Below are 24,948 nucleotides of genomic sequence, written 5' to 3'. Positions count from 1 at the left end.
GCATGAGGAATGATGGCTTCTTTATGACTTGTGGACTTCAACTCCCAGAATTATTGAGCCAGCATGGGGACCAATGGCCCCTTTATGACTTGTGGACTTCAATTTCCATGGCTGGCTCAGGAATTCTGGGACTTGAAGTCCATAAGTCATAAAGGGGACATCGGTCCCCACACTGCCATAGAGAGCCTTGGTCTTCAATGTCCTTTCCACTCTCTCTCTAAAAGATCCCAGCATATCGTTGTTCCTGCCTGAACACCGCCATCTCTGAAAAATTGGCCAACGACTGAATGTGTGATTCCAGTCAATGGAAGACCTCAGCTTCTCTGAGAGAGTCTTTTGAGGCTATGTGAAGAGAAAAGCAACAATGAGAAAAGAAGAAAATGAACTTCACAGTCTAACAATACTTCTAATTTTCTTTTAATTAGTTTCTATCACACACACGATCTTCTCAATGTGGTTATTCTGAGGGAACAACAACAGCCTTCAGAGTACGAAGTCTCACTAAAGCAAAATGCATTGAAAAACACAATGAAATTGGAAGGAAAAAAATATTTTCTGAGGTTTTTTTCCTCCCATCCGCTCCCATTTCTATACTATGTACTATTTTAGACCATACAAACATAAAATTGAGCTCAGCTCTTGTTCATTTCACAGATGTGTCCGCTTATTTTGCTTGGCACCAATATCCACATGATTTACTACTCCTGCCTTCTGGAATTCTTAATTTTTTTTAGATCCTAGTATGGCCTGCAGCCCTGAGATTTCCTTGTGGTCTCCCACCCAAGTACTAAACAGATCGAGCCACTCTTAGCTTTCTAAGACAGCCCAAAGTTCGCTATTAAGGGATGCACTAAACATCCTGCGCATGACTCTTTACTGCATGATTTCGGATCCGGGTCCAAATCGGCATAAGTGCATTCTAGGCAGAGATGTGTTGGCAGGGACTATGGAGAAAAATCAAAAATGTTGGTTGTGGTGACGGCCACTAAGGGGGGGATAAGGAACAGAAGGAAAAATGAAGGGCAGGGTGAAGAGCTGCCATTGCCAATAACCCTTAAGTCTTGATTGGGTGTGGTCCTATCGGCTCACCTCCCATCTTCCCAGCACCTTTGTTTCCCTACTTGGGACGCAAGTGCATGGGTGGGAAGAAGACAGGTGAGCAGGGCTTGAGTGTCACCTCTCGAAAACACCTCTGGATTTTGTGTCAGCCAAAACCTGAACAGGCCCAATTCCAGATGTTATTTTCCCAATTGCAGTCTATCCAAGATGGTTCAACCACACTTCCAAATTGCCAAACAAAACATGTTTCTTATGTTATGCCCACCCATAGTGTGAGGCCAGTGTTTCCCAACTGTGACGAGTTTTACGATAGGTGGACTTCAACTCCCAGAATTCCCCCGTCAGTCAGTTCGCTTAAACTTGCCAAGGTCGAGAAACAGCGTATTTAGGCAATAAAAATGCAACTGTTACATAGACTCCATGTTTCCCCGAAAATAAGACTGGGTTTTATTTTCTTTTGACCCCTGAAATAAGCGCTTGGCCTTATTTTCGGGGAGGTCTTATTATTTTTGAGGTGCAAGAGGTGGCAAGCGTGGTCACCTCATGGCTGCTGCTGTGTTGCAATATTTTCAGGGAGGGCTTATTTGCGGGGGAGGGCTTATTTTAGTGCATGCGCTCTCGCCTAGACTACTGTAACGCTCTCTACATGGGGCTGCCCTTGAAGAGCACCCGGAGGCTTCAACTGGTCCAGAATGCGGCTGCGCGGGTTATCATGGGGGCACCTAGGTGCTCCCATGTTACACCCCTTTTAGGGGGCCTGCACTGGTTGCCGGTTGTCTTCCTGGTGCAATTAAAGGTACTAATTATGACCTTTAAAGCGCTCCATGGCTTAGGCCCAGGGTACCTGCGAGACCACCTACTGCCACCGGTAGCCTCTCATCGTCCAGTGCGATCCCGCAGAGTTGGCCTCCTCAGGGTGCCGTCGGCCAGACAGTGTCGGCTAGCGACCCCCAGGGGGAGAGCCTTCTCTGTGGGAGCGCCTTCCCTCTGGAATGAGCTGCCCCCGGAGCTTCGTATAATCCCCGACCTCCGGTCCTTCCGACGCACCCTAAAAAGTTGGCTTTCCCAACAAGCCAGCCTGGCCTGAACTGAACAAAACAAAACAAATTGTTGATCATTGTTAATTTTAATTCAATTTTTTAAAAAATGTTATTGTCAATTCTAATTGGGTTTGTTTGGGATATTCTATTTCATTTTTTTAAAACTTTTGTATTATGTGTTTCTTTTAATGTTGTACGCCGCCCTGAGTCCTTGGGAGAAGGGCGGCATATAAATCTAATAAACCAAACCAACCAAACCAAACCAAAAGACCGATTGGGCTTATTATCTGGGGAGGACTTATTTTCAGGGAAACAGGGTATCAAGCGCTTCATTGAGTCACTGCAGCGTATAGCTTAAAGATTTTAGTATTTAGTATTTTATTGGAATTTATAGGCCGCCCTTTTCCCTGAGGGGACTCAGGGCGGCTTACAATCAAAAAGGGGGGGGGTGCAAATACAAAAACAAAAACAGTAGGTGAATAAAATAAGACAATAAAAACACAACTTGCATTCAACATTCAACACTCGGGTGGGGCGAATTAGGAACTTATCCCCAGGCCTGACGGGATAGCCAGATCTTGAGGGCTGCGCGGAAGGTCTGTACGGTGGTGAGGGTGCGAATCTCGACGGGGAGGTCGTTCCACAGGATCGGAGCTGCTACAGAAAAGGCTCTCCTCCGCGTAGTCGCCAGTCGGCATTGACTGGCGGATGGAATTCGGAGGAGGCCCAATCTGTGCGATCTAATTGGTCTGAGGGAGGTAATCGGCAGGAGGCGGTCTCTCAAGTACTCAGATCCACTACCATGGAGAGCTTTATTGGTGGTCATTAGTACCCTGAAGCGCACCCGGAGATCAACAGGTAGCCAGTGCAGTTCGCGGAGGATGGGTGTTATGTGGGCGAACCGCGGTGCGCCCACTATCACTCGCGCAGCTGCATTCTGAACTAACTGCAGTCGCCGGATGCACTTCAAGGGCAGCCCCATGTAGAGCACATTGCAGTATTCCAGCCTAGAGATCACAAGGGCTCGAGTGACTGTTGCGAGGGCCTCCTGGTTCAGGTAGGGTCGTAACTGGCGGACCAGGCGAACCTGGGCAAATGCCCCCCTGGTCACAGCTGACAAATGATGGTCGAAAGTCAGCTGTGGGTCCAGGAGGACTCCTAAGTTACGAACCCTATCTGAGGGGTGTAAAATTTGACCCCCCAGCCTGAGCGGTGGAACACTGGCCAAATTGTTGGGAGGAAAACACAACAGCCACTCGGTCTTGTCTGGGTTGAGTACCAGTTTGTTAACACTCATCCAGTTCTTAACGGCCTCAAGGCCCCGGTTCATCACGTCCACCGCTTCATTGAGTTGGCACGGGGCGGACAGATACAATTGAGTATCGTCCGCATATTGGTGGTATCTTATCCCGTGCCTCCGAATGATCTCGCCCAGCGGTTTCATGTATATGTTGAATAGTAGGGGGGATAAGACCGAACCCTGTGGCACCCCATATGTTAGGGGCCTCAGGGACAATCTCTGCCCCCCGACCAACACCGACTGCGACCTGTCCGAGAGGTAGGAGGAGAACCACTGCAAAACAGTGCCTCCCACCCCCACCTCCCGCAGTCGTCGCAGAAGGATACCATGGTCGATGGTATCGAAAGCCGCCGAGAGGTCAAGGAGAACCAGGATGGACGCATGGCCTCCATCTCTGGCTCTCCAGAGATTATCGGTCAATGCGACCAAAGCGGTTTCTGTGCTGTAACCAGGTCTGAAGCCGGACTGGAAGGGGTCAAGGTAACTAGCTTCCTCCAAGGACCGTTGGAGCTGGAAGGCCACCACCTTCTCAACAACCTTCCCAACAAAGGGGAGGTTGGAGACAGGACAATAATTGTTTAAAACGGCTGGATCCAAGGATGGTTTCTTCAGGAGGGGTCTCACCACCGCCGTTTTAAGTACGGCGGGGAAGTGCCCCTCCCGAAGGGAGGCGGTCACGACCGCCTGGATCCAGCCGAGTGTCACCTCACTGCTGTTGGCAACCAGCCAGGAGGGACACGGGTCCAGTATACAGGTGGAGGCGCTCACAGCTCGTATGGCCTTGTCCACATCCCCAGAGGTAACATCCTGAAACTCAACCCAGAGATGGTCTGCCAAGCTATCACCCTGTGTCTCGGCTGGATCTGCAGAGGTGGAGTCCAAGTCCGACCGAAACCGAGCAACTTTGTCCGCTAAGAACTGGGCATAGTCCTCAGCCTTACCCTGTAGGGGGTCCCTCACATCCCTCCTATTTAGGAGGGAGCGGGTAATCCTAAACAGGGCGGCTGGGCGGGACTCAGCGGACGCAACCAAGGTAGCGATGTGTGTTCTTTTGGCTGCCCTCAATGCTCTGATGTAATCCTTGGTGCATGTTGTCAGAAGTGCTCGGTTCGATTCGGACTTATCGGACCTCCACAAGTGCTCTAGGCGTCTCCTCCGGCGCTTCTTCTCCCGGAGCTCCTTGGTGAACCAAGGAACCAAGGAGGTCTCCGGGATCCCAAACCCCTGAGACTATCAACTTCCCAGACATTCATCCCTCGTCACCCGAGAACCCACCCAACCTGAGCTCTGAGATACAAACACCTGGAGGGCTCTGGGTCGTCCCAGTGAGGCGATGGGTGCTTCTCCTACACAAGTGCTGGGCAGGCGTTAAAAACTGGAGCCTACCAAGTGCTTCTCAGGGGCCTGTATGGGCACACATGGCAGATTTACAAGGTCACACCTTCCTGAACTGAGTATTTTCAGAGATCCAGTACAATCCTTGACATTTCTACCCAAAGGGGCCAGTGGTTCCACATATCTGGAGGCCACGGAGTTAGGAAAGGATGCCCACGGTCCCAACGTCCCAAACCAGACCACTCCATTCTCCTTTTATGGAATTTCTTTCGCTCGTTCCTCCTCCTCCTCCTCCTCCTCTTTCTCCTCCACCACTACCTTGTGACTGTTTAAGGCTTCCCGGGCGTGGATTTTCTGGTGCTTCACTAGAAGCGCCTGATGTGGGAACCGTTTCCCGCAGATGGCGCAGAGGTGCGGCCTGTCCCCCGTGTGGACTTTCCGATGCCGGATGTGGCTGGCCTGGTTAGAAAAGCATTTCCCGCAGATGGCGCACTTGAAGGGCTTCTCGCCCGTGTGAATCCTCTTGTGCACCATCAGAATCTGCCACTGCCGGAAGCTCTTCCCGCACTCGGAGCAAGTGAAGGGCCTCTCCCCCGTGTGCACCCGGTGATGCCTGTCCAATTGGGAGGATGTGTTGAAGGACTTTTCACAATCCGGGCATCTGAAGGGCTTTGCCTCCCTGGAGCAGGAAACGTCCTGCCTCTTAATGGCAACGGCGCAACCGCCAAAGGCTTCCCCGGGCTGGGCCCATCGGAAGGGTTTCTCCGCGACGTGGACTTTCTGGTGGCTGAGCAGCTGAGACTTTTGGGCGAAGCTCTTCCCGCACTCCAAGCACCCCATCTGGTCTTTCTTAGCATGGACTCGGTAGTGCCTGGTGAGGACCCAGCTGACGGTGAAGCTCTTCCCGCACCGATCGCACGAATAGGGTCTCTCACCCGTGTGGGTCCTCTCGTGCACCACCAGGGCCGATTTGAAGCTGAAGCACTTCCCACAGTTCTGGCACGTGAACGGCTTCTCGCCCGTGTGGGTCCTCTGGTGCGCGGCCAGCACCGTACTCCGGCTGAAGGTCTTGCTGCAGACGGAGCAGGTCTTCTTCCCTCGAATCCGATATCGTTTCTTGATCGCTGGCGGACTTAGGTTTCTCTCCTCTCCTGCCAGGGGAAAGATTTCAACCATGGGCTGGCTTGAGCCATCTTCTCTCTTCTGCTTCGAAACAGCATCGTGGCTCACAGAGGTGTCCCCGTCCTCCTGGGCCTTGGGGAGACTGTCCCAAGGAGTCCTCTGGAGCTTCACGGACTCGGTCTCGTCCCCCTCTTTCAACTCTGCGATCCACTCGGCAGCGGCTGGAAGAGAATGGAAAAAGAAGTTACTCAAGAGAGCCAAGGATCTGATTTTCAGATCAACAATCGACCTACCCTCACTGGCTGAGCTGCTGGATCAGTTTAGTTTTAGTTGTCAGTGCACATCGTACAACGAAGTTAAATGCCATCTTCAGTGTACATTATAACTGTAAAAATAAAAACACAAACACACATACATCCTTCACATGCTACATAGTTGAAATTGAAAACCCGATACTGCATTAATATTGCGCTATACCATAGAATCCAATCTAGTTACTGCCCTGGGATAGAAGCTATTTTTCAGCTTCTTTGTCCTTGTTTTTATTATCCTGTACCATCTGCCAGATGGTAATAGTTCAAAAAAAAAGTGCTGGGGATGAGATGGATCTTTAAGAAGGTTTTGAACTTTCTTAAGGCAGAGGGAGCTGTAAAGCTCTTCCAAGGAGGGGAGAGGGCAACCAATGATCCTCTGGGCAATGAGGTTAACCCTCTGGAGGGCTGTCCTATTTGCCACTGTGCAAGTGGCAAACCAAACACAGGTGCAGTAAGTTAAAATATTCTCTATGGTGCAGCAGTAGGAGGTCACCAGCAGTTTTTCGTTCAGTTGTTGTTTCCTGAGAAGTCTCAGGTAGTATAATCTCTGCTGGGCCCCTTTGACCAGTGCTGCAATGTGAATGCTCCAGGTGAGGGTCTCTTTTATGATAACACCCAGAAACCTAAAACTGGCCACTTGCTCCACTCGGACTCCGTTGAAAAGAAAGGGCTGGATGTCTGATCTATTCCTTCTATAGTCCACTGTTCTGACCCCCTCCTCCGTCCAGTAACGAATGCTGAGACAAGCTTAACTGGAATTTCACAGCACTTTATTAGCAGGAAACATAAACCTCGGTGGCTGAAAGCCAAGCACAACAAACAGATAAGAACCTTGGCAGCAACTCAGACTTCGACAGAGACAGATAACAGCTTCTCCAGCGTTACAAATGAAGTTGAATCCTGCAAAACCAGACTCCTCCAAGTCTCTCCTTAAATACAATCTTGAGAGGAGCCTAATTACAATCACCTGGGTCCAATTATCTTTTGTAACTGCGTAGCTGTTCTCTCCATCGATCTGCCCGGCGTTGCCGGGCATCCAGGACCACCTCCCTTGTCTCCTCGTCACTACTCCAAGGCATGACATCAGGAGCACACTCCCTTCGGCTCTTACCGCTGCTCCATGCCTCAGACGCCTCCTGGTGGCCAACCAGCCTCTCTGCACCCTGCTCGGAGTCGGAACCCTGTCCAGGGTCCTCCACCTCTTCCAGAGCTGACTCATAAGGCCCCTCACTGGCAGAGTGTGTTTGCAGCCCCAACAGCTCCTGCTGGGCCACAACAGTCCACTATAATGTCCTTGGTCTTATTGGTGTTAAGGACCAAGTTATTGTCTCCACATCATGAAAGCAACCGGTCCACCTCATCTCGATAGGCAAACTCATTCCCCCCGGGAGATGAGTCCCACCACTATTGTATCATCTGCAATCAGTGCTCAGAGTCTGATCTTAGGAAATGCTATTTATTGATTTGTTTCTACATTGTTCACTGCGTTACTAGGGCACTCAAACAGCCACTCCCAAAGGTGCTTTTTCAAGAGGTAAATGGACTTTCTTGTTTTTCTTTGAAGACATTTTCCTTCTCATCCAAGAAGCTTCTTCAGCCCTGACTGGATGGTGGGGAAAGGACGTTGGTCTTACCTGAACGTCTATTTTCAGAAGGGGGAGGGAATGGTCACACGTGGGTTGTTGTCAAAGCCTGATTGGTCCAAGACTGAGAGAAAACGCTTAAATACTGGTGCCTTCCATTCCTATCCCAGTTTCCTCGAAGGCGAACGGTAGAACTGAAAAGACAAAAAAAAACACACACAACAAACCCCCTGGGAACCACCCGGGCCCTCCCCTTGGCCCCGACGGAAAGGTCTCAGGGCGGGTTGTGACCATTCCCTCCCCCTTCTGAAAATAGACGTTCAGGTAAGACCAACGTCCTTTTTCCAGAAGAGGGGGAGGGAATGGTCACACGTGGGACATACCCAAGCTACCGTCCCAGGGAGGGAGAACGAGAATCACCAGGGCCCAAGGGGAGCCTCAACCGCCACCCCCAGAGGGTCCCGCCACCAAGGACACACTCGCATCTGCAAAGCTCCCAGACCATAGCGCCGGAGGAAGAAGCCGGGGAATCCAGAGGCCGCGCGACAGACGGCCTCAACTGGCCCCCCCGCGGCCCCCGAGGCCACGCTCGTGTCGCTCCTAATAGGCTGGGCCGCGAACTCTGACGGGACTGGCCCGTCGACCCGAAACCCCGAGGGCTTCCGCAATGGCCCGGCGCAGCCGACGCCAACTGTGGCTGAAGACACGCTCGAACCCAGCGACCCCCGGCTGGAGGATCAGTCCACAAGGGCTCGACCTACGGACCCCTCGGTCCGCTGGCGAAGGAGCCGCAGGGCGCGGTGCGCGCCCAACCAATGCCAGAGCCTAGCGAAGGAAGTGGCCACCTACGGGAAGAAGGCACGAGCAAGACGAAGCCTCGCCCCGCCCCTTGGAGGCGACGGGAACGACCTCAGAGCAGGGTGCCCAACTCCACGTACCCGGGCGGAGACAACCGCCACAAGGGAGCCAGCCGACGAGCATACCGAAGAGATTCGAAGAAGCCCCCCCTGAGCACAAGGGGGAAGAACACACGGGGAACCCGCGGACCGAGGGAAACCCAGAAGCCGCCCCCTACCGAGAAGCTCGATCAGGGGGACCTGAGAGAGGGAGAACCCCCACCCCCTCCAGGGCTGAAACAATTCCGCCACCAGGCGGCACAATCTTGTGGATTTCCGAAGTCAGGCCCCTCCTGCAGGAACTCCTGACGTTTGAGAGAAAGGTGCCCTGCCAGGCGAAGCCAGGGGAGGCCAGGCGGATAACACCGCCGGACGATACCCAGGTGGAACCGCAGCCGCGGTCCGTAAGGCCCCCAGGCATCCCTAGTCGAGAGTGACCCCGTTGGCTAGAGCAGCCTCCAACAGCTGCCAGACAAGAGTCATGGGCCGGATGCAACCCCAGGGACCAGGCGAAGCAGGACCACCACCCCCCGCTGCCAGGCCCACCCTTCCCGCGGGCGCCTCCGCGGGGGGCCACCGACAGCTGGACGAGGTCCGCGAACCAAGGCCCCTAGGTCCTAATGGCCCACCCCCACGGTCAGGGTCCCCATGGAACCAGGGGGACGGGAGGCCCCATACCGAGACCGCAGGTCACCTCCTTTCGAGGGCGCTTGCGCCCTCCACAGATCAGGATAGGAAATGGGTGAAACCCCAGGGAGGAATAGAACACGCGGCGAGCAAGGGAGTGTCGAACTGTCGACAGATCCGCCAAAAAAGAAGAACCGACGACTGAGGGAGTAGGCCCGCTCCCCTGGTCAGGGCCGCCCGATGCTGCCGAGCCGCCCGGAGACAGGAGAGCCCGGGGAGATTCTCGACTCTGGGGGCAACAGAGGCCCCACCGCCCAGACGTCCAGTCCCGAGCATTCCGGTCGAGGGCTGGAGAAGACCCCCCCCCCGACAGATGAGGGCCTGAGCGGTCCCCGTGCCAACGGGAGGTCACGCGATGCCCAGCTACGGGGCCCAAGGGAAGCGCAGAGCCCAGCAGGACAGCACTAGTGCCATACCAGTGACGAAGGGTAAGCCCCGAAGCGACCACCTGCCGAGAGCGAACCGGGAGCCCCCTAACCAGGACGAGGCTCCCCAGGAGAGTCCAAGGGTCCGGCGGGCGGGACTATCCCTGCTCAAGGAACATCTCGCCTGATCTGATAGAGGGAGGTTGAAACCGAACAACATCCCTAAGGCCCTACACCAGCGGGCATAGGCCGAGGTGGAGCTCCTGGACAGACTCACCCCCTCCCCTGACATGGAGCCTATGACCGACACCAGGCAAGCGGAAAGGGAAGAGGTGGACGCCGGAGAAGCCAGCCGAGGAACAGGACGGGGCTCCGAGCTCCTAGAACAGGCGCTAAATAACCGAAGACCTGAATAGGCTAGCCCGCCAAGGAATCAGAGCCCCCAGGATGGGGCGCGGACAAGCCGCCCGGGCCGCCAGGCCTTAGTGAAATCCGGAGAACGGAGACCAGACCAAGGGAAAAGTCCCGGGGGGGGAACCCCAGGGACCCGCGATGACCGGCCAGAGCCGAGGAACGAAGATAAGCCCCCCGAAGAGCCACCAGGCCAGGGGCCTCCTGTCTGAAACCCCGAAGGACCGAAAGGGGGGAGAACGCTCTCCCCGCCTGTGCACTAGAGCGGTGCAGAAACGAGAGGGCCCGCTAAGCCTTCCGGCCACCCGTCCGAACCGCAGACAGATGCGAGAGGCGCTCCAGGCCCTGGTCATCCGGAGGAGTCATCTGCACTCCCTGAAGGCCGAAGAGAAGGGCAATGGCCTGAACCACCGGGTAGCAGCCCCCCCCCCCCCGGCCCCGGGACGGAGGGATCCCCCAAAGAGCCGGCGGGGAGGAGAGAACCAACGCGGGAGCGAGGCAAGCAGAGGCCCGTGCCCAAGCGTCCAATGCCGGCCGCTCTGAGAACACGCCTAGCGGCTGATGGCCTCCAATGGGACGACCCGAGGTCAAGCCCCCCCCCGAGCGGAAGGGGTGCTGCCCCCCCCCCCTGTGGCTGGACCGTCTGGACCAGAGGAGGGAGCCGTAGGCGCTCCTGAGGGATGAGCTGGAGAACTGCCTACAAATGGAAGAGAAAAACGCAAGATTATTGACAGAATCGGAAATCCATGCCGGCACATGACAAAGAAGATTTAGATCCGGCTCAGCTGTCACAAGTGGGCGAACTGTCCCGTGTCTCCATCCTCGGACCGGGAAGAGCCCCCCCCCCCAAGGGGTCAGTCCTCTCGAAGGCATGGTCATCCAGAGACAGCGGGCCGAGCCGGTCCTCAGTCAGTGACGCCGGCAATGAAGCCCGGACGACGTGACCGAAGTGGTCAGCATCCTGGACGCAAACTTGAGCGAGCCCCGGTCGCCCCAGGGAGGAAGGGCGGGCTGCCCCGAGTCAGAAGAGACCCAGGCGGCGAGGCTCCCTGGGACGTGAAAGCGCTCCCGGCGCTGCCCCAGTCACTGACCGAGGCCTGACGAAACTACCGGGAGTTGAGTCCGCAGAGGGCGACCCCCGTAGCGGCAACGGGAGGACATCTTAGAAGCTCAGCGCGCCCGATGAAACCAGGGCAGCCACTAGAAGGTGACGGACTGCAACTGAATCGCCCAGGCAAGGGCCCAGTTACTCTAGAGCCAATGGCCCAGGCCCCCAAACAAGTCGGAGGAATGCGTCCACTGAATGGTCAGCGCCTCCGTGCCAAGGGAGGAGTCGAGATCTCTTTCCAGACCATGGCCGTGGCAGAACGTGGTCCTGCCAGGATCAGTGGGCGGAGGCATCAAGGTCCCCCCCACCAGCTGGCCATGCACCGAGCCTGCCCCAGGCACAGCAAACAGTCTGAGCCAAGACGCCCAGAGATGGGCCCATCCAGGGCCACAGCTGCGATTAAAACGCCTGAGCCGGTCTACTCTACATAACAAAGGTCGGATTAGCCTGCAACAGAAACTCACCACCTGGCATCTTGGAACTCAATCTCCAAAGGGGAATGCTACAGATCTAAGCAGGCCAGGAAGAACCCCTGGCCTCAATAGAAATGGTTTTTTTTTTTTTTTAAATTATCATTATTATTTACTTATTTATTTATTTATTCATTAACTTTTAGTCCACTTTATTTTCCTAGCAAATTTCCAATTTCATCATTGACCGCGGATCAAGTAGGGGGGAACATAGCCCAACGATGGGCGCGGCCCAGACCCCCATGTCTAGAAGGGGCGGAGAACCATCTAATCCTCTGTACCACCATAGGCAAAACCAGGCCCCGGGAGAGCCTACCTGCACACGGGTTAAGACCCTCGACTCACCACCACCCCCTGGACCCCCTGAGTGGGGGAGGGAGAGAGGGACCCCACTCTACTTGGAAGGAAGGGGAAACCTGCCTGGGAACCCCAGGGCAGGAAAACCAACCCCTAGGAGTGATCTGGGGGGAAAAAGGCCTGAGGCGGGACCAACCCCAGACCCTGGGATAAGGTCAAGGCTCATACATGTAGGCCTGATGCCAGTCCCCAGAAATGTGCACGGCCCTCTGTTGGGCCCCACAGAACAACAGTTCCCAAATGGCTAACCTCTGAAGGAGGAAGGCAGAGCCAACCCAGAGTAGGCCCGGGTAGAATCCCCGGGCACCAGTAGCAAAAGGAAGACCAATATTGCAAGCCCTTAAGTTCTCATCTGCTAGTCATCCCTTACTGGCATCGAATTAAGCACAGTTGTGAAGTGCGTTTGTACATATATGCATGTGTGTGTATATATATATATATATATATATATATATATATATATATATATATATATATATATATATATATATATATATATATATATATATAATATATATATATATATATATATATATATATATATATATATATATATATATATATATATATATATGTATTTGAGCTGATAAACAAATAAGGGAGACTCGTATAGCCTATTACAATCCATTTAGCTCTCATCAGCTAGCCTTATAATAAAGGGAGACTAGTATAGGTCTATTTCAAGCTATTTAGACCTTATGTTAATTGCAATGTGAAACCTCCGAGCCACAATACTGTTCCTGCACAATGCAGCCCCTGACCTCCTCCCACGAGAAGGACTTCAGGGCAGAGGAAGACATGGGGGGGGGGGGAACACCCTCCCCCTCCCCCTGCAAGGGCTTTCTCACCTGCCGCCAGGTCTGCCACCTGGCCCTGGGGAAACTCCAAGCCCCCCCTCCATTTCCCCACTTACGCGTCCAGCCGGAAGGAATGGAGGATTCCAAGCCACTGTAGGCCCCACCGGGACCTGGGCCTGCTTTCTCTGCTGCCTGCCATGCCAAGGAAGAGACCGCACCAGCCAATGGACCTGGGTCGAGGCCCGGTCCTCGCACACGTGGCGACAGAGCCAACATGGCCGCCGGAACTTTCATTTTCGATCTGCGGCTCCGATGGCCTGCTGAAAGGCCGTGCTGAGGCAGGCAAGGACGGGAGGCAAGGACGGGGGAGGCCACGCGGCTCTCAGGCACGCTCCCCCTCCCCCAGGAATGCTCGTAGCAGTCCGAGCCGATTCTCTTGCCTCTCCTGGCTATTTAAAGGAGAAGGCAGCCTCTCCAGCAGCTGAAAGGAGATCTGGCACCCCCGCACCCGGGGACGGGCTGAGACTCTGGGCCTGCGGGGGGGAGGCAGCATGCCCCACTGGGCCCTCCCCCACCGCCCGGGGCAGTAAACTGTCCCTTGGGGCCGCAGCTGCTGAATTTAGTAATTTAGAAATCTTTTAAATGCCCAATTAAACCAAATAAGACCAAATTGAATAAAGTAATCCTACCAGTAATTCTCAACAGTTCTTGGACCAGAAAAGACTGAGAGGAAACTGGGATAGGAATGGAAGGCACCAGTATTTAAGCGTTTTCTCTCAGTCTTGGACCAATCAGGCTTTGACAACAACCCACGTGTGACCCCACCCCTTTGCACTACTCAGGGTCACCCGAGTAGTGCAAAGGGGTGGGGAGCCATCTTGGTGCAGTTGAAAGGACAGTGCTGTAGACTGGAGACAGATGAAGCTTCTTGGATGAGAAGTGAAACATATTGAAAGGAAAACCAGAAAGTCCAATTTCCTCCTGAAAAAGCTCCTTTGGGACAGCCATGACCTGGATGATTGAGAACCTCCATAGACACTCAACAGTCACTGTTCCCCAGGCAATATGTACATCAATACAATACAATATGATAGCAGAGTTGGAAGGGACCTTGGAGGTCTTCTAGTTCAACCCACTGCCTAGGCAGGAAACCCTATACTGTTTCAGACAAATGGCTATCCAACATCTTCTTAAAGACTTCCAGTGTTGGGGCATTCACAACTTCTGGAGGCAAGTTGTTCCACTGATTAATTGTTCTAACTGTCAGGAAATTTCTCCTTAATTCTAAGTTGCTTCTCTCCTTGATTAGTTTCCACCCATTGCTTCTTGTTCTACCCTCGGGTGCTTTGGAGAATAGTTTGACTCCCTCTTCTTTGTGGCAACCCCTGAGATCAGATTTACTATATGTGAGCCCTTTGAGGTAAGGCAGATCAGGAAAAGAGACTCCACAAGAAATCCTGGAATTCATCTTTACTGACCTAGATTATAGGGAACCCTTGATTTACGACCCATAACTCAGCCCAAAATTTCTGTTGTTAAGTGAGACATGTGTCAACTTAGTTTTGCCCCATTTTTTAACCTTTGAGGCTATAATTGTTAAGTGAGTCACTGCAGCTGATATGTTAGTAAGATGGTTGTTAAGTGAAGCTGGCTTCCCCGTGGATTCTGCTTCTCAAAAGGTTGCAAAAGGGGATCCCATGATCTTGGGCCACAGCAACGGGTGTAAGTATGAACCAATTGCCAAGCATCTGAATTTTGATCACACGATGGGGAGGATGCTGAAGGTTGTGTGAAAAATGGTCATTTTTCCCCCCAGTGTTGTTGTGACTTCAAACGGCCACTAAATGAACTGTTCAGAGGTGGCATTCAGCATAATTCAGCCCAAAATTTCTGTTAAGTGAGACATGTGTCAACTCAGTTTTGCCCCATTTTATGACCTTTGTGGCTATAATTGTTGTGAGTCACTGCAGCTGATATGTTAGTAAGATGGTTGTTAAGTGAAGCTGGCTTCCCTGTGGATTCTGCTTCTCAAAAGGTTGCAAAAGGGGATCCCATGATCTTGGGCCACAGCAACGGGTGTAAGTATGAACCAGTTGCCAAGCATCTGGATTTTGATCACACGATCAGGAGGATGCTAAAGGTTGTGTGAAAAATGGTCATTTTTCCTCCCCAGTGTTATTGTGACTTCAAACGGTCACTGTTCAGAGGTGGTATTCAGCAGGTTCTGACCAGTTCTGGAGAACCGGTAGCGGAAATTTTGAGTAGTTCGCAGAACCAGTAAATACCACCTCTGATTGGCCCCATCCCCATCTACTCTCTGCCTCCCGAGTCCCAGGTGATCGGGAGGAAATGGGGATTTTGCAGTAACCTTCCCTTGTAATAGGGAGAGAGATTTTATAGTTTTTTTTATTTTTTTCATTTTCATAACAAATAACCACATGTATACTATTACATAACCAACATTGTATTATATTATTAAATGTTTACATTAATTCGTCTTACCATCAACTCCCAAAAACAATTATTGGCTCTTCTGCTCTCCATACATCATATTTGTACCTTATCCATCACTTTCTCCTCCGTCTCTCCTCCCCCTCCCTACCTCCTTTCTTCCCTCTGTCGTCCTTCTCTTCTCTACTTCCCCTTTCTCTCTTCTCCTCCTCTCCGAGGGAGATTTTAAAGTATCCTTCTCCTGCCATGCCCACCAAGCCACGCCCACGAAACCGGTAGCAAAAAAATTTGAATCCCACCACTGCATGAGGCCCTGGAAGAAAGCTAGGAATTAAATCTAAATGAGAGTAAGTTACACAGGTAGTCCTCGACTTACAACAGTTCGTTCCAAGTTGCAACAAAAAAATGTCTTTCATCCCCTTAATACTGGTTTCTCATGGGCTCTTTTCAATTCTGTTTCCGTTCTGTTACTAATCTGTGCTGTGCCCACCATTCCTAAAATAAACAAAGCTTCATAACTTCTTTGGATACATTTTTGGGTCCTGTCGTGTGCATATATCCTGGCAAGCAATCCGAGTTTGTGTGCTAGTCTAACACATTTATCTTACCTTCTGAATTGCCCCCATCCTCCTCCTCTTGCTTGATCTTGCAAACGAGCTGCCTCTCTGCGGGAATTAATGGCATCTGCTCAGGGGTGAGAAAACTCACAGCCACCTCCTGGATCAGCCCTGGGCCCTGCAACAGTCCAGAATCTGATTTAGGGATACAGATAGCCCTTGATTTACAATCCTTCATTCAGCAACAGTTCAAAGTTAGAATAGAGCAGTAACTCGTGGCTCTGGAGCCGCATGTGGCTCTTTCATCCCTCTACTGCGGCTCCCTGTTGTGCAAAATATGTGTCACAACCGCCAATATGCGACACACGGTTTATTGAGCTTTTCAACCCCCAGTAGGCCAACCATGGATAAATCCAAGAAGAGAAAAGTTTCAGAAGGAAGCAGAACATTTAATTCAAATACATATGCTAGTTTTGTGGGTGCTTAGGAAATAGTCAGGCATGGGAACGGTTTTGCGGCTCCCGGTGTTTACTTTTCTGTGGGAAACGGGTCCAAATGGCTCTTAAGAGTATTTAAGGTTGCCAACCCATGAAATAAGAGTAACCGAGTTGGAAGGGACCTTGTAGGTCATCTAGTCCAACCGCCTGCTCAAGCAGTACACTACATCATTTCTGACAGGTGGCAATCCAGTCTGTTCTTGAAAGCAGCCAGCACCCACAACTTCCGAAGGCAACTTCTGTTCTGTTGGTTGATTGATCCCACTGTCAGAAAATGTCTCCTTATTTACAATACAATACAATACAATACAATAGCAGAGTTGGAAGGGACCTTGGAGGTCTTCTAGTCCAGCCCCCTGCCTAGGAAACCCTATACCGTTTCAGACAAATGGCTATCCGACATCTTCTTAAAGACTTCCAGTGTTGGGGCAGTCACAACTTCTGCAGGCAAGCTATTCCACTGAACAATTGTTCTGTCAGAAATTTCTCCTCAGTTCTAAGTTGCTTCTCTCCTTGATTAGTTTCTACCCATTGCTTCTTGTTCCACCCTCAGGTGCCTTGCAGAATAGTTTGTCTCTCTCTTCTTTGTGGCAACCCCTGAGATATTGGAACACTGCTATCATGTCTCCCCTAGTCCTTCTTTCTATTGAACTAGACATACCCAGTTCCTGCAACCGTTCTTCATATGTTTTAGTCTCCAGTCCCCTAATCATCTTTGTTGCTCTTCTCTGCACTCTTTTGAGAGTCTCCACATCTTTTCTACATCGTGGTGACCAAAACTGAATGCAGTATTCCAAGTGTGGCCTTACTAAGGCATTATAAAGTTGTATTAACACTTCACGTGATCTTGATTCTATCCCTCTGTTTATGCAGCCTAGAACTGTGTTGGCTTTTTTGGCAGCTGCTGCACACGGCTGGCTCATATTTAAATGGTTGTCCACTAGGACTCCAAGATCCCTCTCACAGTTACTACTATTGAGCAAGGTACCACCTATACTGTACCTGTGCATTTCGTTCTTCTTGCCTAAATGTAGAACCTTACTCTTTTCACCATTGAATTTCATTTTATTAGATAGTGTATTTACAATACAATGCAATACCATAGCAGAGTTGGAAGGTACCTTGGAGGTCTTCTAGTCCAACCCCCTGCCTAGGCAGGAAACCCTATTTCTAGATTGAATCTCTCCTTGTTCAGTTTCCACCCATTATTCCTTGTCTGGCCTTCAGGTGCTTTGGAAAGTAGGTTGACAATTCACCATGGCTAACTCGCCATGGGACAACTCGCTGTGGGACAATCCAACAATTCAATTTAATTATTTAAAATAATTTTAAAAATATTTTCATTTTTGTCATCCACATTTCGTTTTGTCCCCGCTTTGGCATCCAATCTTAAACGATTGTATTCCACTATTCCTTCGATATTAGCGTAACTCTTTTCCCACCGTGAGTTGGCTGAGGTGAATTGTCATAGATCCTAAGGAGGTAGCCATCCTGACCTAAAACTGCCAATTTTGTCCCTTCCAAATGTTTGTTGCTATTGTTTTGCATTACCAACCAGTGCCTTAATAAGTAGGTAGTCCTTGACTTACAATCTTTCATTCAATGACTGTTCGAAGTTACAACAGGACTGGGAAAAAATGACCCGGGATTGTGTTGCAGCATCTCTATGGCCATGTGAGCATAATCCCGACACTTGACAACTCACTGGTGTTTATGGTTGCGAGAGCCCGGGGTCATAGCAATAGCACTTGGACTTATATCCCGCTTCACAGTGCTTTCACAGCCCTCTCTAAGTGGTTTACAAAGTCAGCATATTGACCCCAACAATCTGGGTCCTCGTTTTACCGACCTCGGAAGGATGGAAGGATGAGTCAACCTGGAGCCGGTGAGATTTGAACTGCCGAACTGCAGCTAGCAGTTCAGCTGAAGTAGCCTGCAGCACTGCACTCTAACCACTGCGCCACCGCGGCTCATGGGATCACCTTTTGCGTCCTTCTGACCACCAAAGTCAATGGGGAAACCAGAATCGCCTAATGTTTATGCTACTAAGTTAACAACCGCAGGGATTGTCACAACTATGGCAAGAAAAGTTGTAAAATGGAACAAAACTCAATTTTGGGCTCGGCTGTGGTCATAAGTTGAGGACTAACTGTTCTTATTTTAATTATTAATTTTTTTAAAAGCTCACACATCTCCCTCACACTTGGTGATGTTTTGCACGGAATGAAATTCAGCTACCGTACTTTTTGGAGTATAAGACACACCTTCCCCCCCCACAAAAGAGGGTGAAAATTTGGGTGCATCATATACACAGAATGTAGCCCCACCCACCCACCGGCCCCAACCCTTTGGCCTCTGCCTCCCACCAATTTACCTCCTTGCAGCAAACTGAGAAAATGGGGCTTTGCAGAGGCTGCAATAGGCTATAAGCAATCCCTGTAGCCTGAAACAGCTGATGATCAGGAGGTCCATGCTGAAGCTGAAAGTGAAACTTGCTGTTCGCTACAGGAGGCAAATTGCCTGGAGGCAGATTTTTTTTTCTTGTGCTAATCAGGCTGTGCTGCAAGGAGGTAAGTTAATAACTATAAATGCCTATAGAATGTTCAAATTATTAGACTTATTTTTTAAAGACTGCTTTATTGTTGTTCTAGACAGCTTAACAAAATGAAGCAGCTTTTTAAAATAAATGCTTGCTCTGAAGAGGCCCAGTGCTATTGTATCTTCTTTTAAATAGCAGAGAATAACTATACTCCCAGAAAGCACATCAATATTTTAACAGCATCTGTACTAGTATAGCCTGAAATGTAACACTACAAACAATGTATATTGTCTGTACTGTTTGCTGTTGGTTGCAAGGAGGCAAATTGCTGGGAGGCAAGAGGCAGATTTTTCCCCGTTGTTTTCCTTCCCAAAAGCTAGGTGCGTCTTATACTTCGGAGCGTCTTATACTCCGAAAAATACGGTAATCCGAAATGCTTCACCCTCACTCACAGTTATATTACAAATGCAGCCAATTTTCAAGTGAAGAATTGTGGGTGTATCTAGCAACCCTAATCCACGTTCAGTACAGGGGTGGGTTTCAACCGGTTCGCGGCGGTCCCTGCGAACCGGTTGGTCGCCGAACCCGGAAGTAAGTAACTTCCGGGAACGGCGAAGGGCCCACCCGTGCCTGCGCGCGCCCGCTCCTTACCTGGTTTTGACGAATTCTGCGCTTCCACGCATGCGCAGAATGCATACAGCGCCTGCGCGATCCTCCAGGAGCAGCTGGAGCATCGCGCAGACGCTAGTATGCATGCATGCGCCGCATGCATGCACGCACGTGCCGCATTGTGCGCGAGGACGCCGCACGTGTGCGCGAGGACGCCGCCGGCCTAGTTCCAACCGAACCGGTTGGAACGGGACAAGAAACCCACTCCTGGTTCAGTAACACAAAAAGCTGGGGTTGTAATCTTTAAACCATACCTCATAGGACTCTGATTTGACCTCCTGCTGGCTCCTCAGGAAGTCCTCCACCAGAGCCACCGCCTGGGAACACGTCTCTGCTCCTCCTGCTCGGATCCAGCTCTGGAGGTCCGATGGGAGACTAGCCAGGAACTGCTCCAGAATCAGCAGCTCCAGAATCTGTTCCTTGGTGTGCCTCTCCGGCTTCAGCCACTGGAGACAAAGCTCCTGGAGTTGGCTATAGATCCTTCGGGGGTCTCCCACCTCCTGGCAGCTGAACTGCCGAAAATGCTGGCGCTGCACCTCCATTTTCAGGGCTTCCCCTCGCAAGATCGCGGCCTTAACTTTCCCATAGTCCTCCCGATCTCTGGCTTCCAGATTCCGGAAGACCTCTTCGGCTTCTCCACTCAGCGCTGGCAAAAGATGGGCCACCCACTGATCTGAGGGCCACTGACAGGCTTGGGCAACTTGCTCAAAGGATGCTAGAAAGGCCTTGGTGTCTTCCCAAGGAGAAGCCTCTGAAAAACCCGGGTTGTCTCCTCCTCTGTGGGCGGGTTGCAAGGTCCTGAGGAATTGCTGCCACTGGGCTTCCCAGCGTTCTTCCATCCCGCGGAACGGCTCTCCTGTACCTTTTTGTGATGCCCCCCATCCAGGCAGCTCAGGAAGGGACGGAGGCTGAATTTCACAGGGGAGTTTTCCTAGATCCGTTTCTTCTAATTTTGGTTCCGAAATATAGGGAGGCTGAACTGGATCGGTGGGATTTTCCAGTCCTCCCTTCCACTTGTGGGCATCTGCACAATTTCTCTCTTTCGTGGCTTTCTCCACTGCCTCTTTGCTCTTGGATCTAGAATGTTCAAAAATCAGATTTAGCGGACCAAGCTTAAGGAACCTAATATCGTTTGAAGAGAGTTATAAAGCAGCTGATACAGGTTAGTCCTCGGCTTACGATCACGATCGAGCCCAAAACCTATCTTGCTAAGCGAGATACTTGTTACGTAGGTTTTTGCCCCATTTTACGACTTTTTTTACCACAGTTGTTAAGTGAATCACTGCAGTTGTTAAGTTAGTAACACAACTGTTACTTTAAGGGATGCCCTTCCATTGCAGAAGTTGGAAATTCAGTTGTGATCTAGGAAATGAGGATGGGTTTGTGTGTGCGTGTGTGTGCGTGCACAACACAAACAGACACACTTCCAGATCTGAGGTTCAAGCCGCAATTGTCCTCTTACAGGGACTAACTTACCGCAGCCAATTCATCACAGCCAACTTGCACGACCAACTCACCGTGGGGCAATTTAACAGTTCCATTTTAACGACTGAAAATAAATAAGGATTATTTTAATTTTCGCCATTCACATTTCCTTCTGTCCCTTCTTTTGCATCCTTTCTTTAATGATTCTATTCCACCATTTCTTTTGATATTCGTGCAACTCTTGTCCCGCACCGAGTTGTCTTTCGGCGAACTGGCCATGGTAAGTTGACTGCAGAGAATTGTCATAGACCCGGGGCTAAATGGCTTTCCAAGCTAAACCAGAGGCAGTCCTCAACTTAACGACAGTTCCTTTAGTGACCGTTCAAAGCTACAACAGCCCTGAAAAAAAAGCGGCTCAATGGCAGTTACAGCATCCCCTTATTGACCAGTGATTAGAATGCAGTACTGCAGGCTACTTCTGCTGATCACCGGCTGCCTGCAATTTGGCAGTTCAAATCTCACCAGAGTCAAAGTTGACTCAGCCTTCCCTCCTTCCAAAGTGGGTAAAATGAGGACCCAGATTGTTTTGAGGCAATAGGCTGACTTTGTAAACCACTTAGAGAGGGCTGTAAAAGCACTTTAAAGCGGTATACAAGTCTAAGTGCTATTGCTATCTTGGCCATTTGTATAGGGTTGGTGAGATTTGAACTGCTATGAGCCGTGGTGGTGCAGCGGTTATAATGCAGTATTGCAGGCTAACTCTGCCGACTGCCAGTGGTTCTATCCTCACTAGGCTCAGGGTTGACTCAGCCTTCCCTCCTTCCAAGGTCGGTAAAATGAGGACCCAGATTGTTGTAGGGCAATAGGCTGACTTTGTAAACCGCTTACAGAGGGCTGTAAAAGCACTGTGGAGCAGTATAGAAGTGTAAATACTATTGCTATTCCATTGAATGAAATGGAAGCCCTGGTGGCGCAATGGTTAGAATGCAGTATTGCAGTCTAATTCTGCTGACTGTCAGGAGTTGACAGTCAGCTTAAGGTTGACTCAGCCTTCCCTCCTTCCGAGGTGGGTAAAATGAGGACCCAGATTGTAGGGTGCCAATAGGCTGACTCTGTAAACCGCTTAAGAGACGGCTGTAAAAGCACTGTAAAGCGGTATATACAATATATCACAGAAGTGAGCACACCCCCTCACATTTTCATACATATTGTTGTAAATATGTTTTATTTTCATTTTCATTTCATACGGTCACATATATACTGTGCATAACCGGGGCCATATAACATTGAGCAATAAACACAGCCATCCTTGTCAACAATACTCCCCAAGATACAAACCCAATATACCACTTCAACCCTCCATACACCCTTTCTTTCACCCCCCTCCAACTTTCCTTTCTCCCCTCCAACATTCCCCTCTGCCCTACTTCCCCTCCCCCTCTATCACTCCTCTATCCCAATACACTCCCTCCCTTCCATCTCACCCTCCCTCCGATCCTCTCTCCCACCCTCTCTACCCCTCTTTCTTCTTTCCCTCTGCTCCTCCCTTCGGTGTATTTCTACTATCTATCAATATATTCAGCTTCCTATTTTTACACTAGAATTAAAAACGCAACAGTATACAAGTGCAATCATATTAATCACTTTAAAATCCAGCACATACATTTTCGTACATATTTAAGTCCATCTTGCCAGCAGTTTAGACATTAATGGCTGCGTGTTGCATTATTTTGAGGGGACAGCACATTTACAGTGTTATACAAGCTCTATACTCACTGCTTTACATTGTAGCCAAGTGTCCTTTCTTCAGTGTTGTCACAGGAAAAGATATACCATATTTTTCGGAGTACAAGACGCACCTTTTTCCCCTCAGAAAAGAGGGTGAAAATCTGGGTGCGTCTTATACACTGAATACAGCATTTTTTGCCTCCCAAAACCCTGCCCTCTTTGCAGAGATGGCTATGCATAGCCTTTAGGAGACTTATAGTGCTCCTGGGGGCTGGGGAAGGCAGAAATGAGTGAAAAACGGGGCATTTTTCACTCATTTTTGCCCCCCCCCCCCCAGGAGCACTCTATAAGCCTCCTAACGTGACCCGTCAAAACCGCGGTCCACAAAAGCGCGATCGATGAAAGCGCACATTTGACGTCATCACAGCGCGACGAAAAAAATTAAAAATTGAAATAAAAATAAAATTATAGCAAGCCGATTCACATAAAGGTAAGGGTTAGGTTTAGGGTTAGGTTAAGGGTTAGGTTTAGAGCGTTAGGGTTATGTTTAGCGTTAGGTTAAGGGTTAGCGTTAGGTTTAGCGTTAGGTTAACAGTTAGGTTTAGGGTTAGATTTAGGGTTAGGTTTAGGGTTAGGTTTGGGGGGGTTAGGGTAAGGTTTTCGCTTTATTTTTACATTTTTCGATCACAGCGCGATGTTTTCGTCGCGCTGCGATGACGTCAAATGCGCGCTTTCGTCGACCGCGATTTTGTCGTCCGCGGTTTTGTGGTGGAACCGCCACCTAAGGGCTATTCACACCTTTTTGACAAAAAATGGGCCGTTTTTCGTGAAAAACGGGCCGTTTTCGGGAGGTCTGCAGAGGACAAAACCTTTATTTATTTATTTGCCTCTTCAAAATCTTGGCGCATCTTATGCTCCGAAAAATACAGTACTTAAAATATTTGCCAAATGCTAGGGGTGTGTGTGTGTGTGCTCACTTCTGTGATATATTGTAAGCCTAAGGGCTGTTTTTTGTGTGTGGTGGGGAGGGCTGGAGCGCTGCCTTGGAGGTCCAGCCAGGCGGCGACCACCCCACCTGATCTGCGACATGAGGTAGCGCTTGTAGAAGCCGCTGCCCAGCGGCGCCATCTCCTCCTCGTCCTCGTCCTCCTCCTCTTCTTCCTCGGCAGCGGCGGGGGCGGAGGCGGCGTTGGCCTCCCCGGCGCAGGCTCGCTTGTGGTCGATGCCGTGGCGCTTGTAGAAGCGCCAGATCCAGCCGTCGCTGGCCTTGAAGTTGAGCTTCGTGTCGGCGGCGATGGCGTTGGCGGCCGCTTTGAGGTCGACCCGGCGCACCTTGGCTCCTCCGGCCCGCTGCTCCACGTACCACCGGAGCACGGCCTCTTCCAGGGAAGCCTCCTGGGACATCTTCATGTGCTTCCGGGAGCCGATCTCCGCCGCGCCGCCGGTCGAGTCGACGTCGCACATCAGCACGAACCTCTTCAGCTTCTCCTTGGCTTTGCGGATGTCCGACACCGTCTGCTTCTTCACGCCGTACTCCTCGCACGCCCGCGCCACCGACCAGCCGGACTCCAGCTTCTCGATCAGCTCCAGCTTCTGCTTCACGCTCAGGTTCACCCGCTTCCGCTTCTCCACCCCCGCCGAAGACATGGTTGCGGCCCGGAGGCCGAGTCGGAGACGTTCGGCGGGACCGACCAACTCGCCAACACGGGGGGGACGGGCGGAGAGTCGGCAAGTCACTTATAGGGCTCCGGGGCTTGCGCCTGCGCAGAAGCCCGGCCGCCCTTCGGGGGAAGCCCCTGTCCGATTCGTCGCATCTCGCTGGTCAGGCCCTTGCGCAGGGCGAAGGAGGAATGAAGGACCGACCGGAAGTTTCTATAGCAACGTAAAGGTGTGAAAATAGAGGAAAAGGGCATTTGGGAGACTACTTCCGGGTTCCAATTTGCTGCGCAGGCGTAAAGGAAGGGGAGGACGCTCTGCCTCGAAGGAAAACGTTCACTTTTCCTTCATCGGTTCCGGAAGTTGTGTGCCGTTCTATCTGTCTGTCTATTGCCATGGGACAGACCTCCGGATCCGTGTTAGGCATGTGTCACTCATGGGGGAAAGCCTCTGGAGCGGATTCTGAATAGAGCTGGGACTGGGAGAGATCTTGGAGGTCATCTAGCCCAACCCCCTGTTCAAGCAGGAGACCACTATAGACAAGTGGCTGTCCAGTCTCTTCTGAAAGACCTCCAGTGATGG

General features: G+C 51.0%; 1 protein-coding gene across 1 annotated transcript; it reads right to left on the bottom strand.

Annotated features, from left to right (window-relative positions):
• Positions 1-4,619: 4,619 nt before the first annotated feature.
• On the bottom strand, positions 4,620-24,921 carry LOC116504527 (zinc finger protein 397-like). The gene is made up of 4 exons (XM_032211576.1): positions 23,786-24,921; positions 19,812-20,634; positions 15,904-16,030; positions 4,620-6,077 (listed from the first exon to the last, which is right to left on the bottom strand). The coding sequence occupies exons 1-4, from the start codon at positions 24,355-24,357 to the stop codon at positions 4,990-4,992; spliced, it is 2,610 nt and encodes an 869-aa protein (XP_032067467.1). The 5' UTR covers positions 24,358-24,921; the 3' UTR covers positions 4,620-4,989.
• Positions 24,922-24,948: the final 27 nt, after the last annotated feature.

The sequence above is a fragment of the Thamnophis elegans genome, chromosome 2, assembly GCF_009769535.1.
Source record: "Thamnophis elegans isolate rThaEle1 chromosome 2, rThaEle1.pri, whole genome shotgun sequence".
In the NCBI taxonomy this organism is placed as follows: domain Eukaryota; kingdom Metazoa; phylum Chordata; class Lepidosauria; order Squamata; family Colubridae; genus Thamnophis; species Thamnophis elegans.
This window is presented reverse-complemented; position numbering and strand designations above follow the sequence as displayed.

Coding starts and splice junctions, on each gene's coding strand:
- LOC116504527 (XM_032211576.1), bottom strand. CDS start 24,357: ATGTCTTCGGCGGGGGTGGAGAAGCGGAAGCGGGTGAACCTGAGCGTG. Junction 20,635..23,785: donor TACCTCATGTCGCAGATCAG/GTGGGGTGGTCG, acceptor TGAACATTCTAG/ATCCAAGAGCAAAGAGGCAG. Junction 6,078..15,903: donor GGATGGGGGCAATTCAGAAG/GTAAGATAAATG, acceptor ATTCTCTTCCAG/CCGCTGCCGAGTGGATCGCA.